This window comes from Suncus etruscus, chromosome 11 (genome assembly GCF_024139225.1).
Source record: "Suncus etruscus isolate mSunEtr1 chromosome 11, mSunEtr1.pri.cur, whole genome shotgun sequence".
Taxonomy (NCBI): Eukaryota; Metazoa; Chordata; class Mammalia; order Eulipotyphla; family Soricidae; genus Suncus; species Suncus etruscus.
This window is the reverse complement of record NC_064858.1, coordinates 95,691,607-95,711,384: the sequence shown is the minus strand read 5'-3', so window position 1 is coordinate 95,711,384 and position 19,778 is coordinate 95,691,607. Positions and strand designations below refer to the sequence as shown.

Genomic DNA, 19,778 nt, shown 5'->3' with positions numbered 1-19,778 from the left:
TATATGGGTCTTCGTATGTTCAAAACATTTTATTGTCACCAATTTGGTTTTTGTGATGCCCATATTCAGTATGTTACCCCACATGGGGCACAACTCACATGTTAGGAAGCTGGGTCTGAAAGTCATTGAGCCATCTTTGACCACCATCCTCTATGGACTGAGAGAATGCTTTGTGTGAGGGAAGCCCAGATTTGATTTCTGGCACCACAAGTTTCTTTGACTGCTACTAGGAGTGGCCCTCAAACTTTGCCTACCCCCCAAAAAGCCAACATCATATTACTTAGAGTCAATAAAAGCCAAAGCTTCCTTGAAAAGCAACGAGAAAACCAGAGAACTTACACTGTTAATTGTGGGATCCATTTAAAAGGCAAAACAATTAAGATAGTATATTACTGACACAGGGACAAAAAAAAAAGGTCAATAGAATAGAATGGATTGTCTAAAATCAGGACTATACCTGTAAAGTTGTTTAATTTACAGCATAGAAGATGGCATTCTATTGAATGAAGAAATAATAGGTTTTGTTTATAATGTTGAGTCCATTATATTTATTGTGGAGAATATATATGACCCTATCCCTACACCATGCATAGAAATCAACTTCAAATGAACAGTTGCTCAGTACGAATAATAAAGAAAGCCTATAGAAAAAGCAGAGGAAAATGTCATTATGACTTCACTGTGTGAAAAATTTTAAATAGTCAGCATAAAATACTAACTATAAGAGAAAAATACTTTTCATCATCAAAAGTTGTTCTTCTAAAAGTATTAAGTCACCATGTAATAGTTGAAAAGTTGTTGCTAGTTTAATTTCTAGTCATACAATGTTCCAAAACCAATCCCTTCATCAGGGATCATTTCCAGCCACCAATGTCCCTAGAACCCTCCTGTTGCCACCACCCCAACCTGTTTCTAGGGCAAACACTTCTCTCTCTCTCTCTCTCTCTCTCTCTCTCTCTCTCTCTGTCTTCTTGTTCTCTCCTTTTATTTTTATTTTAGGCACTTTTGCAACATGGTTTCTGAAGGAGTATCATGAATATTACTTTATTTTCTTTCTGTTACTAGTTCTTGTCCAGGATGATCATTTTAACTTCCCATCATATCTATTGACTTTAATATTATTTAGATATTATTCTCACTCTATGGTGTTATTTTTATCCTGCTGATGAGTGTGACCATTTTGTCTGTCCTTCTCCCTGTGACTCATTTCACTCAACATGATATTCTCTCCTCTCTCTCTCTCTCTCTCTCTCTCTCTCTCTCTCTCTCTCTCTCTCTCTATCTATCTATCTATCTCTCTCTCTCTTTTTCTCTCTTTCTCCCTCCCTCCCTCCTTTTCTCCCTCCCACTTCAGGAGACCGACCATATGAGATGCTAGGAATCAAACCCTAATTGGCTGGGCAAGACAAATGCCCTACCTGCTGTGCTACAGTTCCATCTCCCTCCCCAACGTGTTACTCTTACGTTGTATAAGAAATTATTTCATTTTTTCTAGCAACCATGTAGTATTCCATTGCGTTATTTCTTTATCAACTTTATTAGTTTCTTCATCAACTCTTCAGTTCTCAAGGACCTGAGTCCTTTCCAGATTCTGGCAATTGTGAATAGTTCTGTAATAAATATAGGAATGCAGATGACTAGGGTATTTTTTATACAAGAGATCATTAACCTGAAATGGAATAGCCTTAAAGGAAAACTTACCAAAGGACTCATATCAGTTTGATTGTTTTTTTAACTCATGAACCAAGAATCCAAACAACCTAATAGAAAATTGTGGACAGCCATTGTATCCTAATATCCTTGAGTCATGAGGGGCAACTTGGCATCTTGGTTATTAGGGATATGAACTTGAAAGCACAGGTGATACTGCTGTAGTGGGAAACACTGACTGCAACAGGAAGTTACACCTGTCAAGCAATCTGCTCCTGAGAAGGTTGCCATCCAATTCTTCTGGGAAACTATTAATTTATATCTACTTAAGCTGAATGTTTTCTTACTCTCAGACCCAGGAATTTAATTCCTAGACACAGATATGAGTGTATTTGTTCACCCAAAGGCATTTTTAGATATTTGGAACAGCAAAATTTGTCTTAATTCCAAACAAAATAAAACACCTGACTCAGGGATTGAGAAGTAAATTTCCTATTTACCTAGTGAGTAATATATGATATTGAGGATGATAGACCTAAAACTACACCTGTATACATGAATTTTGTGAGATTGTATCAAGAGAGGAAAAAAAGGCAGATTTTCAGCTGAGGAAAAAGGTCTAGTGGCAAGAGCAAATGCCTAGCATGCGTGAAGGCCTGAGTTGAATCCCTGATATTACAACTTTGTCACCCCCAGCACTGCCAGGTATAATGCTGATGGTCCCAGTACTGAGCCAGTTGTGTTCCAGTACGTTGAATGTGTCTTGGAGTGTCCCCAGGTGCATGGACAACTATGGAGGTGATACTCTTTTTAAGGTGGATGACCTCTATTTAAAAAAAAAAGTCCTGAAGTTTTATTTTATAAATAAAAGAGTAAGCAAAAGTAAACTCTACTGTGATTTGCAGGACTGGTTTCAAGCAGTGGCTTACACCATCAGTTCATGAACAGTGCCAGTCTTCAGGTAATAGACATATTTAAAAGCACTAATCTACCAAGTTATGACAGTTTGGTTAGAACTATTAGTCTGTAGACTGAGCTGAAGGATGGGTGCCAATCTGCAATTATGAAAAGGTTGACAACAGTGATTTAAAGTCCTTCCCATACATCTTCAACAAGTGGTTTAGACAACTGGTCAGCCACATGCAAAAAAGAAAACTCAGACCTCTCTTTAACAACATGCACAAAAGTCAAATCGAAATGAATTAAAGACTTTGATATCACACCTGAGACTGTAAGGTATATAGAAGAAAATGTAGGCACAACACTCCATGACACTGAGAATAAAGGCATCTTCAAGGAGAAAACACCACTGTCTAAGAAAGTAAAAACAAAGATAAACAAATGGGACTTTATTAAACTGAGAAGCTTCAGCTCTTTAAAGAAAACAGTGACTCGAATTCAAAGGCTACACACAGAATGGGAGAAACTATTCACACAATACCCAGAGAGGGGGCTAATATCTAAGATATACAAAGTACTGACAGAACTCAATAAGAAAAAAAATCTAACCTCATCAAAAAAACTGGAAAGAAAAAAATAAACAGACATTTCCTCAAATAAGAAATACAGATGGCCAAAAGGCACATGAAAAAAATGCTCCAAATCACTAATCATCAGGGAGATGCAAATCAAAACAACTCTGTGGTATCTCATACCTCACACATCACAAAGAACAAGACCAACCAGTGCTGATATGGGTGCAGGAGAAAGGAACTCTTATTCACTGTTGGCAGGAATGCCATCTAGTCCAACCTTTCTGGAAAACAATATGAATATTCCTCAAAAGCTGAAAATTGAGCTCCCATCTGACCCAACAATACCATTCATAGGGATATACCCTAGGAACACCAAACACACAATACAATAATACTCTTGTCACTCCTATGTTCATTGCAACACTATTTACAATAGCCAGAATCTGGAAACAATCTAGGTGCCCAAAAACAGAGTGGCTAAAGAAACTGTGGTACAACTGCACAATGGAATGCTACACAGGCAGTAAGGAAAAATGGAGTCATGAAATTTGCTTATACATGGATGGACATGACTATAATGATGAATGAAATAAGTCAGAAGAAGGATAGACATAGAGTAGTCTCACTAATCTGTAGAATATAAGAAAAATTAAAGAAAATATGGTAATATTCAGAAACAGTAGAGATGAGGGCTGGGAATACCAGCCCATGATCTGAAGCTTACCACAAAGAGCTGTGAAAACAGTTAAAGCACTAACTACATGACAACTACCATGACAATGATGGTGAGAGAGAGAAGCAGAATGCCTGTCCCAGAAACAAGAAGGGAATAGGATAGGGAAGGAAATGAGAGACATTAAAGGCCAGAAAGTTGCACTGGTGAAGGGTGGTGTTGTACATTTGATGACTGAAACCCAACTATGAATATTTCTGTAACCACAGTGCTTAAATAAAGAAATTAAAAAAAATAAAATAAAGGGGCCGGATAGCACAGCGGTGGGCATTTTTCTTTCACGTGGCTGATCCAGGACAGACCTTGGTTTTATCACCAGCATCTCAATGGTCCCCCAAACCAGGAGCAATTTCTGAGTGCAGAGCTAGGAGAAACCCCTGACTGTCACTGGGTGTGGCCCAAAAATCAAACCAAACCAAACAAAAAATAAACAAATAAAATAAAGTCTACCATGTTCTATTTCTAGGTCCAGATATGTTACAAAATGCCTATTTATGATGATGGTAAATTAAGCTGCTAACTTATGACTTACATTTTCCTCAATGTTATATTTTATTAAAGTTTTTGGATTCTATAATTATAATAAGAGTACCCAAAAATGGATGATGATACTAACCATTATCATACTGGGGGCAAGTCTGAAGGTAATAAAATTAATAGTCTCATCATGCTTTAACCAAACCTAAGAACTACATGGGATGTGTCATTGAATTTCACTTGTTTTATACACTTAGAACACAGTAACCATTCAAGTGTCCCCTTTAAGTTATCAGAAAAAAATTAGAATTTCAGATTAAGCTTAAGCTCATTAGGGCATAGAAGGTGTATTTCTTTTGCCAATTTGAGAAACGTCCATAGCAGTATATTTTAAGAGAGAAAAATAAACCAAATTGGTAATGCTAAAAAATTTATTTTTGAAACAACTTATTGGAGGTTAGCTCATCTGAACAAATAGGACCGTTATTTAAATAGGATGCCACTAGCAAAAAAAATGCTTTTAACTAATGAATAAGTGGCAAGGCACCCCCAAAGGTACTTTTTATCTGAAGGGATGGAAGACAGGCAGCACTGGAATTACCATGCACAGGCTTTCCTCCACCCCCAGGAGTTTCTAATCAAGCCTTGTGCGCTGATTGAAATGCTGGGCTCACAAGTGGGAAACCTGATTAACAACAACAACAAAAAAAATCCAGAGTATTTCCCATGCAAACAGTCATCAGTGTATCTTATGTAATTATGTAGCCCATAAATCAACACAGCGTGCAGGAGCTTCACTCGAGGTGTAAATATCTTAATGACTGAGATGTCTTTAACCATGAATAATTTATATCTGCAGGATCCATTTTCCTCCACCGTACTTCACTTTGGCAGGATAAACTAATCTTCTGTCAGGGGATGGGCTCTTGATTATTTCTTCCTGAATTTTCCTCTGTTTATTTTTCTCATTTTGACACACTCCATTTTTTTTCTCTTGCACTTTCTTAAATCAGGGCACCCCATTCATCCCCCTGTCGACTTGCTTTTACTTGGTCTATGCCTCTGATTAGACACTTTGGAATAAAGCCAGGGCTTGAGGCCCCTGCTGTCAGAAGCACCTTCGTGAATGGGACTGGTAGCAAGGAAGGAAACAGGCTTCCTACCACAAGGCTGCAGGAGCTTCTTGATGTGGTTGTGGGGGAAATATTTATTTTGGAGAGCAATGATCTCCAAGCTAATGATCAATTCAGTGTTAGCATTTGTAGATCCACTTCTATGGTTCAGAAAGTAACTGTGTTACGTATGTTACGCTAGAGTAGTATTTGTTAAAATAGTTGGTTATTTTTCTAGAGCCCATTACAATAAAGGCAGCTAAAACCACTAAGATCAGGCCAGCGAGATAGCACAGCAGTAGGGCATTTGCCTTGCATGTGGCTGACTCGGGAGGGACCCTGTTCAATTCCTGGCATCCCATACGGTGCCCCAGTCTGTCAGGGGTGATTTCTGAGTGTAGAGCCTGAGTGCAGTGGGTGTGACCCCAAAAAACAATCAAGTTTAAAAAAAATAGAACAATTAAGATCATGTTCTATCTCATCTGAGCTCATCTGAATTCACTTGAGTACAAACCTCCTCAGATCTCCATGACATGTCACTGCCATTCTCTTGATTTTACCACAGTTATTTAGCAATAACAACCTTTTCAAAGGACAGTTATTCTGCAATGGATCTTCAGTCACCTTCTTGGCCATTCTTTAATAATTTTTCCAGAAAGCTAAAAAATCATATCCTATTAGACAACCCGACATGAAGGATGACACTTAGAGCTGCTCAGGAACTGCTTCTGACTCTGTGCTCAAGGGTCATTCCTAGTAGTTCTCAGGGAATCTTATGCAATGTCAGAAATTTGGCTTCATGCAAGGCAAGTGCCCTGTACTGTTATCTGGCCCCAATCTAGCATTTTTATTTATTTATATTTAGTTTGGGAGCCAAACCTAGTGGTGCTTGGGACTTATTCCTGGTAAGATTTGGGCACCATATAAAGTACTAGAGATCAAGCTCAGGTCAACTATATGTAAGATAAGTGCCCTGCCAGCTATACTATCTCTCTAACCTCTGTACCCCAACAAATTTTTGTAATCATTTGTCCTTAATTAAATATGTTATTGGGTGATGTGTGTATTGGGGTGAGAATTGCAAACATGAAGTTAAAAAGAAATTAACTGGTAACTTTATGAAGTTTAATAGAATTCCACAGCCAAATCCAAAGATTCTACTCTACTTACCTACCTTTTTGTTAGTGGGTCTCAGGGGGTTTCCATAATAAGGGGAAACGCATTTACCTTTAACTTCCCAATAATCTTTGTGTTCCTGACATAATTAGTGCTCAATGAATGTACTGTTAAGATTGGAGCAATAGTTCAGTGGTTAGGGCACTTGCCTTGCATGTGGTTGACCTGATTTCAATCCTCAGCATTCCATACTGACCACTGGCAGTAGTAAGTCCTGAGCACAAAGCCAGGAGCAAATCCTGAGCATTTCAGAGTATGAACACACACACACACACACACAATAAATAAAGTCATAAAAGTACTGTACAAATTTGTATTGTTACAGAAATTAGCTTGCAGATTTAGTAAGCTCATATCTGTGAGAATGTATTTATCTTCTAACATGGAAGAATCAAGTTTTTCCAGCATCCTAAAATATTTCTGCCACTGATTCAATGGATGCCTGAAGCTTAGGATTTTTGTCTTAGTCATGTCTATAAAATACAACAGTACCAGAGTCTCCTTGCAGGGAATCTTTCAAGTGATCTAAATCAGCTTCTGTAAGAAGTCTGACTGAGGGAAAAATTAATATCGAGGTAAAGCGAGGCATAAATCTGTTTACTTAAGGATTGTCTTTACGTAAAGTTCGTGGCCACATCAGTTTGTCCCAACTTAGATTTATCATCACTATTTTTTTGTTTTGTTTTTGTTTTTGGGTCACACCTGGCAGTGCTCAGGGGTTACTCCTGGCTCTACTCTCAGAAATCGCTCCTGGCAGGCTCAGGGTACCATATGGGACGCCAGGATTTGAACCACCATCCTTCCGCATGCAAGGCAAACACCCTATCTCCATGCTATTTCTCCAGCCCCACTAATTTTTTTTTAATCTCATGTCTCAACTTTGTTCACACTGGAAATTACTTCTGCATGCTTTTATGAAAATGTGTGGAATGATATTACTCAGTATTAATTGATATCAATACCATCATATTGATGATATTGTGTAATATCACTCTACAGATCAAGGATAATGGTATTGACTTCCACTAATATCAATCAGCTCTAACTGTATCTAAATCTCATGGGAGAAAAATGTTTAAGAGTTCTCAGAGGGAACACTTTTTATTTTCACCATAAAGAGTAGAAGACTTCCTACTTCTAATATAATTTCCTTTATTGTCCTGGTTGGTAGAAATTTTGGTCATATTTTTAATACTTTGTGAGGGACCTCCTTGAAGTGATTAGAAATATGTGGGTTTGCTATTGGGCCAATCTATGTTAATCTGACTTTCTAATGCTTGGGAAGTCACCTGTACTGTACCTGGCAGTGCTCAAGGAGTCAGGAAGTGCCAGGGATAGAACCTGGTGCTTCATGTATGTCAGGCATTCACACCATTCTTTTGAACTATCTCCTTCACCACTCAGTTATTTTTTAATTAAAGGAATATTTATATGCCATATAATTAACCATTTAAAGTTTGCAATTCAGTGCCATTTAGTTCAATCACAGCTATCATGTGTCTAGTTTCAAAATATCTTTATCAACCCAAAGGAAAGCCCTGTACCTATTACAGGACATCAAATGGAAGAAGATTAGTAGATTTATATACAAATAATGATACCTCCTTGTTTAAAAGCCTCAAAGCCATCCATCCATCCACCTGATACTTTCTGCTGTGGCCTACAGTGAGTGTGTCAGACACTCAGGCCCTCTGAGTGTTGGGTTTAGCTCAGAAAGAATCACAGAAGTTGAGAGGGAAGGAATCTGATGTAGGTTGTTATTCTTTGGCTTCTGCCCTTTGGATCCACTGAGACTGACAACACTCTCTCAATGAAGATCTCCACTGTATCAAATTCTCCTTGCCATGCTTTCCTTTCTGAATTCTTGTTCTCTAATAGCCCTGTCCTGAGCCTTTGTAAGCTTAGCCAGAGTCAGGCTGCAAAGTCTTAGAATATTTCTTGTGATTTTTTTTTATAGCCAACCTCACCTTTCTAAATTGATCCTTTGTTGCACTCCCTTCCAATTATACAATTTTGAGGATACCAACTCAAATTTGACTTAATAAGCATATTCTATTCCCTGGTTCTCCTCAGTTGTCAGTCAAAATGATTGTTTTAGAATCTTCTAAGATAATCTTACCTGGAAAATCTTCCTATAGTCAAACTGTCCTCCAGAACATCCATTTCTCTTGTAGTGTATGACACATAACCTTCATGGCAATTCAAGTGATGCCAATATTTGTAGGAGTTCATAATCCTGGAGAATTTTATTTAACCACTTTTAGGTGTTCTGATACCTACTTAGAGAGAGAAAATGTCCAATGAGCTTAAGTCTCATCTGAAAGAAGTTATCATTGCCCTAACAAATTGTTCCCTAATTTTTTAGATACCAGATACCAGTGTTTTATGAGACACTGGATCAAATTTATTAAATTCAGAATTCAAACAAAAGAGGAATAGATGTTATGATCAACATCATCTATATGTGTATAAGAATCTTACAAGAATGACCACTGAACAGATTTATCATGGAGCTAACATGATACCAACTACCCTGGGCACTGTTTCAAGCCGGGTTGCATGACTCACATTTCTGCAACATTAGAGTCATCAGTATATGTGCTTGAATGAGATAATATATTCATCCTTTAACTCAAAGGATTCCAAAATTTTTAGATTATTGCCACCTTTTCAAAAAAAGAAATCAAACTGCACTCACTTGAAATCTACCTTCTTTATTTTTTGTTCTTTTGAACCACACCCTGTGGTACTCAGGGATTGCTCCTGGCTCTGAGCTCAGGAATCATTCCCAGTGGGGCATGAGGAACCATATGGAATGCCAGGGAATCAAACCCGGGTCAAATGCATGCAAGACAAGCACCCAGCCTACTCTACTATTGCTCTGGCCCAAATTCTACTTTTTTAAGGGAACAAACAGAACATGCCCCCTAAGTGCATGTGAGGCTACTATTTCCCCATATTCCATCACCCACTGGTGAGAAATACCACCCACTTTGTAAAACACTGCACTTTATTTTATTAATATTATTGAAGATCTAGGGAGTAAAGCTGAGCAGAAGCAAGGTTCTAAGTTTAACCTCAGAGTCACATGGCCCTAAAGCATTTTTGGTTGAAACCTAATGGCCTCCAACCCTGAACACTTTCAGCCTGCACCAGACTAACTTTTCTGGAGTGATTCTGCTAAGTGTGGCCCCTGCACTAGAAAATATCACTGAGAGCCTGCTGTGAACTTAGTATCTGTGTAGGCATTGTGGAGAAATAGTCAGGAGGAGCTTCCATTATTAATCAAAGAACAATTAACTAAGCAGTTAATTGAACAATTAATTGGCGGATTACATGGTTTGCAGGTCAGGGGAGGGAATGCTAGCAGGATGTGTCATTTGAGCAAATCAGAGAGGAAGAAGTGGAGATAAAGGGTTACAGGGGAGAATTGGAGCCTCCCAGGTAGACAGAACTGCATTAGTAAAAAGTCAGAGCATGTTTTAGGAACTGAAAGACAAGTAGCAGACTGGAGCAGCAATATCTATGGAATAATGGAAGGACATGATATTGGTGAGATCCATCCTAGGGATATACCCTAAGAACACAAAAATACTATACAAAAATCCCTTCCTTACACCTATATTCATTGCCGCACTATTTACAATAGCCAGACTCTGGAAACAACCAAGATGCCCTTCAACAGATGAGTGGCTAAAGAAATTGTGGTACATATACACAATGGAATATTATGTAGCCATCAGGAGAGATGAAGTCATGAAATTTTCCTATACATAGATGTACATGGAATCTATTATGCTGAGTGAAATAAGTCAGAGGGAGAGAGATAGACACGGAATAGTGTATCACTCATCTATGGGTTTTAAGAAAAATTAAAGACATTACTGTAATGAAGCCCAGAAACAATAGAGTTAAGGGCTGGTGAACACTGTTAGGAAAATAACTACACTAACAACTAGCATGACAATGATAAAGAATGAGAGAAATAGAATGCCTGTCGCGATACAGGCAGGGGCTGGAGATAAAGGGGGGGGACATTGGTGCCACGTGGAAATGTTGCACTGCTAAAGAGGGGGTGTATTCTTTTTATGACTGAAACCCACTACAAACATGCTTGTAATCATGATGCTTAAAGATTTATATTAAAAAAGAAAAAAAATTGGTGAGATCCAAATATCCAAAATAGGGTATTTTTATGTTTTATGAAAAATATTACTCATTCACAAGCACAGATACTGAGAATATTATGCCTAGGGTTAGTATCATGAGATATGCATGTTATAAAACCAATTTTGACTGGGAAAAGCAGATGTTATGAGAGGATACAGTATGTCAAATCATGGGTCAAAAATGGTAGAATGGTAGGTCAGAGTATGACTTTTTAAGCTATTTGGAATTAAAATCAAGAAGAACTCATGAAGATGAGGGAAAAGATGGAATTAGGAATGGATTCTGGTTCATGTGGTAGAGTATAACATGAACCAATGACTGGAAGGTAGAAATCTGAAAAGAACCAATAAAGTTGGGTGTAAGCCAGTAATATTTTGGGTATGTGGTTTGTGATGTACCACTGGGACGGCCAAGAACTGTTCACAGTGTCAGTGTTATATTAAGAGAAATTAACTTAAATCAATATGCATCAATTATGTTATGCTCTAGAACTTCTTTAATGATTATTTTTTGATTTTTTGGGCCACACCCTGTGGCGCTCAGGGGTTACTCCTGGCTATGTGCTCAGAAATCACTCCTGGCTTGGGGGACCATATGGGACATCAGGGGATTGAACCATAGTCCGTTCTAAGCTAGCACTGGCAAGGCAGACGCCTTACCACTGCACCACTGCTCCAGCCCCTTTAATGATGTTTTTATATTATGTGAAGGCAGCTATTATCTTTCAAAGTCAATTTTTATTTAACAATTTATTTATTTAGTTTGATTTTGGGACCATACTCCATGGTGCTTGGAGAATATTCTAGCATGGTGCTCAGAAATTGATCCCAATGGTTCTTGAGGAAAAATGTGAATCCAACCCAGAACTTCACATTAAGCATGTCAAGAACTCTGTCACTTGAGCTACTTATCCAATCCTCAGACTCATTCAGTCTTCAAAAAAACGATATTTGTTTTCCTCAAGATATTTAAAAAAGTAAAACTTTTGAGTTCTTATATATTGTTTATATAGTTCAAATTTGTATAGCCTTTATGGAAAATGGTGTGGAAATTCCTTCACCACTCACTCCCCAAAAAGGGTCAAGGGATAGCTCAATTAATAGATCATATACCTGGCATGTTTAGTCCTTGAGTTGAATCCCTCTCTTGTATGTGCTCTAAGAACCTTCAGGTGTAGCCCTACCACCAGATCCATGCACTGAACCATAGGACCATACTGCCAGGCAGGTTGAATCATTGCCAGGAGTTGTCTTGGACCTTCTGGTCATAACTCAGATATAAAAAAAATCTAAAAATGGGAATACCATAGGAGCCAACATTACTACTTACAATCATTTATGCAAAAGAAAGCACTAACTTTAAAGAATATTTTTATTACTGTGATCATAGCAACATTTTTCACAATAGCCAAATTAAAGTATAATCTGAAGTGCCATCCAAATAAATGATAAAATAAAGCTGTTTATATATATTTGTGAAGAAAAGTGAAGGTTTGGGCCATATCCAGTGGTGTTCAGAAGTTATTTCAAGATCTGTGCTCAGGAACTGCTCCTGGATATTCACTGAAGATTATATGCAGTGTCAGTGATCCAACTGGGATCAACTGTAAGCAAGGCAATCATCTTCTTGCCTGTACTATATTTCTGTCCCTGTATATGTATTCAGTGGAATACTATGTAGATGTTTAAGAGATAAAATTTTGCCCTTTGTGACAACATGGGTTGAACTTGAAGTGCTTATGCTAAGCAAAATAAAAAGTACAAAGAGTTACTAGATGTTTTCACTCTTAAGTGGTGGAATACAATAAAGCAAACAAAGTGATCAAGGGTGGAGGGGGTTGCTCATAGACTATACTATGTAAAAACAATAATGGTAACCAGAGGGAAAGTAGACACAGGAGAGAAGAATGAATTACAAAGGTTATTTGCATATGAGAGGAAGGACACTGGAATTTAGGTGGTAGGTTCAGAATCCTATGCACATATAAAGGTGAAGTACTATACCCTGAAGTTTTGTTGTAAAACAATGGTAAATAAGTAAAATTTACCTTTGAAATTTAAGTGGAATTCATCTGAATCTTTTAATTCTATCTTGAAAATTATTAGTGTTTACAATCAGTTTTTAATCTAGCAGTTCATCTCTTTGTAATATACTGAAAACTAAACCAAGTTATTATGATTTTTCTTTCCATTTTCACCCCCTGCTATTATTTATTTTTACAAAATTTATTCACCTTCCTCATTTTTTTTCATTCCCATCTAAGCTATTCCTCATCTGACATTACTATGTCTTTGTAGAGCCAAAAAAGCAAAATGGATCTTATTAAATTTCCTAATTTTACAAGTGAAAAAGTGAGGTTTCAGGGTGTTAACAGTGTGGACCTAGTGAATGGTAGAAAAATTAGTAGAACTTGGCTACCCTCCATACTACAAGCCCTGGACCTACCTAAGTGTCATACTTCCTCTTCCCTAAACCATTACTTTTGATTTTTCCTCCCAGAATTCTGGGTGCTTTCTACTCTTATTTAAAAAAAAAATCAATTGCACATTAGCTTCCCTAAGTGAAAATGTGTTATTTGTCGATCATTTAACACCTTACTGTATAAAGTATTACTTTTTAGAAAAAGAGATTCAAAGCTGGAGAGATAGAAGATAGCGCATTTACCATGTATTAGGATGATCTGGGTTTGATCCTCAGCATCTTGTATGCCCCCTAAGAGCTCTAGAAGTAATTTCTGAGTATCACCTGGTATGACCTCAAAACAAACAAACAAAATATTTAAAATAAAAAAATTTAAAGGGAATTATTCTAGTTTCCAATCACAGATGTGTACCAGAGTAATTGTGGGTCACTCTTTCTTCTAAATTAGTGCTGGCAAAAGATATCTTCTTGATCTTACTTTTCTTATCTTAGTCTATAAAAAAAATAGCATATTTACTCTTGACGATTACTGGAACTTGACTATTAGTATACAAGATATACTTTAAATGGCTTTAACAGAAAAAAATAGTATAAAAGTTTATAGGTAAACAATTTCTATACAGACTTTGATACATATCTTTTCAAAATACCTGTTTTGTTATTATTGTTTAATTATATTTTAGTGAACAAAGTTCTGTGATTTGCAATACTATTATTGGTGGCTTTTCCATGCACATAATTCTAATACCACACCCAGCACCAGTGTACCCAACTTCTCCTCCTCAAGAACCTCAATTCCCTTCCTTTTCAACTGCCCCTCTCAATTCATCTCTGAAATTAATCATAATGTGAAGTTTTTAAATATACAAATACTAGGCATAAGTACTGGATAATGGTGGGTAGTAATTTTATAAAATGTATGCTTGACAAAGACCTAGTAATAAATAATTGTTGTCAGGAGTTCAAGAAAGGTACACTGGAGTAATAAACTTAGGTGAAAAAGTCAATGGAAATACAGGTAGTATAGTAATATCCGCACTCAAAATATTTATGAGATGTGATGCTGTTCTCACAATTTATGCAGTTATATAAATCAAATATAAAATAATCAATTTAAAACTAGTAAAACAAAAAATAACTCATGAGGCCAGAGAGGTCAAGAGGGTTTAAGGTGCTTCCCAAATCAGTTCAATTTCTCAGTACTACCTGGATCATTAACCACTGACAGGAGCAATTCTGAGCACAGAGCCAGCAGTTGTTTCTAAGAGCACCAAATATGTCCCCCAAGCTTCCAAAGTAATAATAATAAATTCCAGATATATTAGTTGAAATATGATAGATTTATTTCTTGAGAGATTAAGCCACACTGAATAGTTTTAGAAATGTGTAAGTTTGTAAAGTGTGCTTCTTCAATGTATGGCTCCATATCCTTGTCTCATGGTGAAAGGTGTTTAATTAGTTCTGAGACCAGAAGGCAGCAGCAAGTAAAGGTGGTGGGAGTGGAGCAGAAGAAAATACCAACATTATTTTTAAGGGAACATCCAAGATGGAGCACATCTCATGTCTACTCACTTCTCACTGACTACATAAGCACATGGCTGGCTGCACCCCATTACAAAGAAAATAAATAAATAAAAGACTGAAATGCCCCTATCTTGAAAGCCTCTTAGTTCACTAAAAGGAAAGATGGAATACCAAGGAACAACTCATCATGTCTGTCATTTGTAAGAGATGAAATTTTAAGTAACAGGTATATTTTATTAAACTCATCTGGTACCTCAAACAAATTTATTTTTATTTATTATTAATAATATTATTATATATAATTTATAATATTGTATATAATATAATAATTATATATTATTTTTTCAATTTTTTTATATTTTATTTAAACACCTTGATTACATACATGATTGTGTTGGGTTTCAGTCATGTAAAGAACACCACCCATCACCAGTGCAACATTCCCATCACCAATGTCCCAAATCTCCCTCCTCCCCACCCGACCCCCGCCTATACTTTAGACAGGCTTTCCATTTTCCTTAGACATTCTCATTATTAGGACAGTTAAAAATGTAGTTATTTTTCTAACTAAACTCATCACTCTTTGTGGTGAGCTTCCTGAGGTGAGCTGTAACTTCCAGCTCTTTTCTCTTTTGTGTTTGTGTTTTGTGCTCTTCTTTTTTTTTTTTTTTTTTTTTTTGGTTTTTGGTTTTCGGGCCACACCCGGCAGTGCTCAGGGTTACTCCTGGCTGTCTGCTCAGAAATAGCTCCTGGCAGGCATGGGGGACCATATGGGACACCGGGATTCGAACCAACCACCTTTGGTCCTGGATTGGCTGCTTGCAAGGCAAACGCCGCTGTGCTATCTCTCCGGGCCCGTTTTGTGCTCTTCTGGAGCCTCTTTTCGGCCCACTCCCAAGAGGTTCACGCAGCAGGACAGTAGACAGGCACACACAGGCAGCACTCACAATTTTTCACAGTAGGGCCCCCACTGGGCAGGCGTAGTTTCGTGGATTTTCCCAGCCTGACGTCACAAACAAGGGACCTGGCTTCTGCAAAGCATAGCCGGTTTTCACATTATGGAGCAGTTCCTTGGCTTTCCCGCCCTAGAATTGGCCTCTGGGAGAGCGAGTTTTCTGGAGCCTCTTTTCGGCCCATTCCCAAGAGTTTCACGCGACAGGTCAGTAGACAAACACACACAGCAGCACTCACAATTTTCCACAGTCAGGCCCCACTGGGCAGGTGTATTATTATTTTTTAATAATATTTTATTTTTTAAAATTACAAACATGTTTGTTGTTGGGCCTCAGTCATAAAAAAGAACAGCCTGTTTTTCCTGTGCAACATTCCCACCACCAATACCCCTCATCTCCCTCCTTTTCCATCACCCCCCCCCGCCTCTATTCGAGACAAGTATTGTACATCTCTCACTCATTATCCATGTTATGATAGTTTTTAGTGTAGTTATTTCTCTAACTGCACTCACCACCCTTTGTGGTAAACTTTTTATATCATGAGCTGGTCCCTTCAGCCCTCATCTCTATTGTCTCTAGGAATTATTACAATAATATCTTTTATTTTTCTTAAAACCCATAAATGAGTGAGACTATTCTGTATCTCTTTCTCTCCCTTCCCTCTGACTTATTTCATTCAGCATAATAGTTTCCATGTCCATCGATGTATAGAAAAATTTCATGACTTCATATCTTCTGACAAATTTATCTTTAGAAATAAGAAAAACAATTTGGGAAAAAGTAAGTTTTTGTTACAAGCCTATTTATTAAAATCTAACAAATCTATGACAAATAAGTTAGAAAATCTAATTAGTAAACCAAGTTTATAGGAAAAGTGAGATACAGAGTTCTGCTAAGCCAGAAAACATCTGAGTTTTAACTTGAGCTGGAAATGAGGCTTTTAGAGAGCATGCTCATGACAAAGACATAGTAAATTTGGGAGTTGGGTGTGGTGGGTTTTGGAATTAGATAAGCATAGTTGATTAGCAGCAGAACTTTGAGTTTGGAATAAAAAAGTAGGCAGAAGGGCCAGAGTGATGTACAACAGGTAGGGTATTTGCCATGCATACAGCCAATCTGAATTTAATTCCTGGAACCCAGTATAGTCCCCTGAGCCAGCCCTGAGTAATTCCTGAGTACAGAGTCAGCAGTAACCCCTGAGCACTGCAGGTAGTGACCCCAAAATAAACAAAAAAGAGGTAGACAGAAACAATTCCTGTGGTGATAGGAAAAAAAATATTTGTTTAATATTAACTAAGTGTGTTATTAATTAAGTGTTTAATTAGTACTGAGACTAGAAGGCAGCAGCAAGTAAAGGTGGTGGGAGTGGAGCAGAAGAAAATACCAACATTATTTTTAAGGGAACATCCAAGATGGTGCACATCTCATGCCTACTCACTTCTCACTGACTACATAAGCACATGGCTGGCTGCACCCCATTACAAAGAAAATAAATAAATAAAAGACTGAAATGCCCCTATCTTGAAAGCCTCTTAGTTCACTAAAACTTAGTTTACTAAAGGAAAAGATGGAATACCAAGGAACAACAGATAATGAAACAATTGTACAAATCACCGTTGTCAAGAGCCATAGGAGTCACTCACTATAAACTCTATGTTGAGACATATTAATGAGACTAAGGTACTAGCCTTGTAAGCAGCTGAGCCTAGTTCAATCCCTGGCATCACTCCAGGAGTAAGGCCTGAACACCACCAGGTGTGACCCAAACCCGACTCCCCACCTGCAAATAATATATTAAAAATAAACTCCACAGTGAGAGTAAGGCAAGATCTGGGGCAGCCCCATGACTAAATGAGGCACCAGAGAGAAACAAAGCAGAAAATGAAAATAAGGAAGGAAAAGAAGGCAGAATGTTGTCAGTGGCCCTAAATCAGTGGAATTAAATAGCAGCAATGCAAACAAGACGAGGAAGGGCTGTCACCTTAGAGTAGGGTTCATGGTAAAATTATAGCCTTAACGCCCCCAAATGAGAAAGTTTTTCTACTACATTAAGATCTGTGACTTCTTCCAGCTATTATTAATGAGGCACTGCCCTGGAATTGACAGGATGACAAATAATTCCCAGTGATCTCTTCACCATTTTTACGACTAAATTACTTCAACTTCACCAATTACCTAAAAAAAAAAAGTGTGTGCTGGACTTTTTAGCACTAAAATATGAATGTCATTGGCATGAAGATTCTCATATTTATTTAAGAAATATCTTCATCTCTAAGTGAAAATGACCCTTTGCAATGGAACTTCCATGTCTGTGAATCAATGTGTGGTGTCTGAGCTTTAGCAACAGAAATACTGATTTTCTGTTTCACTCTCTCTGAGTGGTGCTTGGTGATAAAGAGGTACTCTCAAGAGGACAACGTTGTATTAATGGTTCCAAACACCAGAGCTATAAAAAAATCAGAAAAATATCACAGCAAAGTAGTTTTGAAAAATGAAATGACTCAAAGACTTATAGTCATAATATGTCAATAATCTAATTTATATGCATAGCACTTCAAAATGATAAAAGTGCCTTGATTATAGATTGATTTCTTTATCACAGAAAATGAAGAAACAGTATTGTGTTTTAGAAAAACAAGTATGTTTAGAAGATTTGTCTAAGAAGATACAAATTACTGTGAAAAAAAATGGACATTTTTAAGCACCATGCTGAGTTCTTTCCCATATGACCCATTTCTGAGCCTCAAAAGCTTCCTGAATTTTCTTATTTGATCGTGCACTCATTCAACAACTATTTATTGTACATATCCTACATGCCAGTCATTATGTTAAGTGCTGAGAATGTTACAATTGACAAGCCATAGACTCTGTCTTCTCAAATGGAGCCACTGGAAAAGGATAGAGACATGCACAAAGCCTTGATGAAATAGAGAAGGATGTTTTGTATGAGCTTCAGCAGTAGGAGCATTGCATGCCCATTGGAACATCTCACTAAATCAGGAGTCAGGAGAAGCTGCTCAGAGAAATGTGGATCCTGATGTCTCCTGCCCATATAGATCCTGTACAAAGTCTATCTCCTGAGGGGAAGGGATCCCATTATCAGGTGGGAAAATAGGGAAAAAACACAGATGACTTATGAAATCCATTGAGGTTACAACTCTTACTGTTTCACTGATTCAGGACATTATCTATTCATGTTCTCATCCTTCTCTGCTTCCCTGCTTTTCTTACGTTCTTCCAACCATGAACTCATCCATATTAAGTACTAATATATACATGGAATGAACTTTTCAAACACTTATTGAGAGACATGCCTACATGCCAAGCACTGTGCCAAGTGACAAAGATGGCATAAAGATGCACATGCTATTTTCCCAACTGGTGCAAAACTTAAGATTTAATTGAAGAGATAAACCGCTGTACATGTCACTGTCATATAAGCTAGATGAGAGCAGATATCCTAACTGGTGCCCTAATCACTGTGAATGGGGATGTTATATGCAGTGAAATCTAAGTTTCAATGATAAATGGATGAATCAGGGATTGAGATATAAAATAGAGGTGCAGCCATATGCCTTTCCATGCATATATTTAATCCACTGTACCATATGGTTCTCCAGGTACCATGAGGTGCAGAACTGGAGGCCTTAAGCTCGATCAGAGTGGCCCTATAATCTTGGAACTACATCCTGGAACCCTCACATTGAACTGCCTTTTCAGTTGGCTGAGAATCACCTGAAGAGACCCTTGGCTTTCTGCCCACTCCCATCCTTTCCCCAAATATTAACTAACCAATATTAGACTTAAAAGTTTTCTATTTTTGTATGACTCTTTGCTTATTTGTTTTCTTTCTCTGAAATTTATTCTTCCATAGATTCTGTGGCAACAGCATCCGGCCCCCTACTAGTTGAAGTTGCCAAAACTCCTGGTGCCAGCCTTGGGGTTGCCCTAACTACCTCGATGTGCTGTAACAAACAGGTCATTGTCATAGACAAAATCAAATCTGCAAGTATTGCAGACAGGTGAGTATCATAGAAAGTACCTCCTTTCTTAACATGTAAATTCAGGAATTCACATGTTATAATTA

General features: G+C 37.6%; 1 protein-coding gene across 2 annotated transcripts in view; it reads left to right on the top strand.

Annotated features, from left to right (window-relative positions):
• The window catches only part of GRIP1 (glutamate receptor interacting protein 1), a 225,827-nt gene that overhangs the window by 98,233 nt on the left and 107,816 nt on the right, over positions 1-19,778 (top strand). For both annotated transcript variants that reach the window (XM_049782734.1, XM_049782735.1), the window contains one exon: positions 19,566-19,713. In XM_049782734.1, coding sequence (XP_049638691.1) covers positions 19,566-19,713 — 148 coding nt within the window. The remainder of the gene's footprint in view (positions 1-19,565; positions 19,714-19,778) is intronic.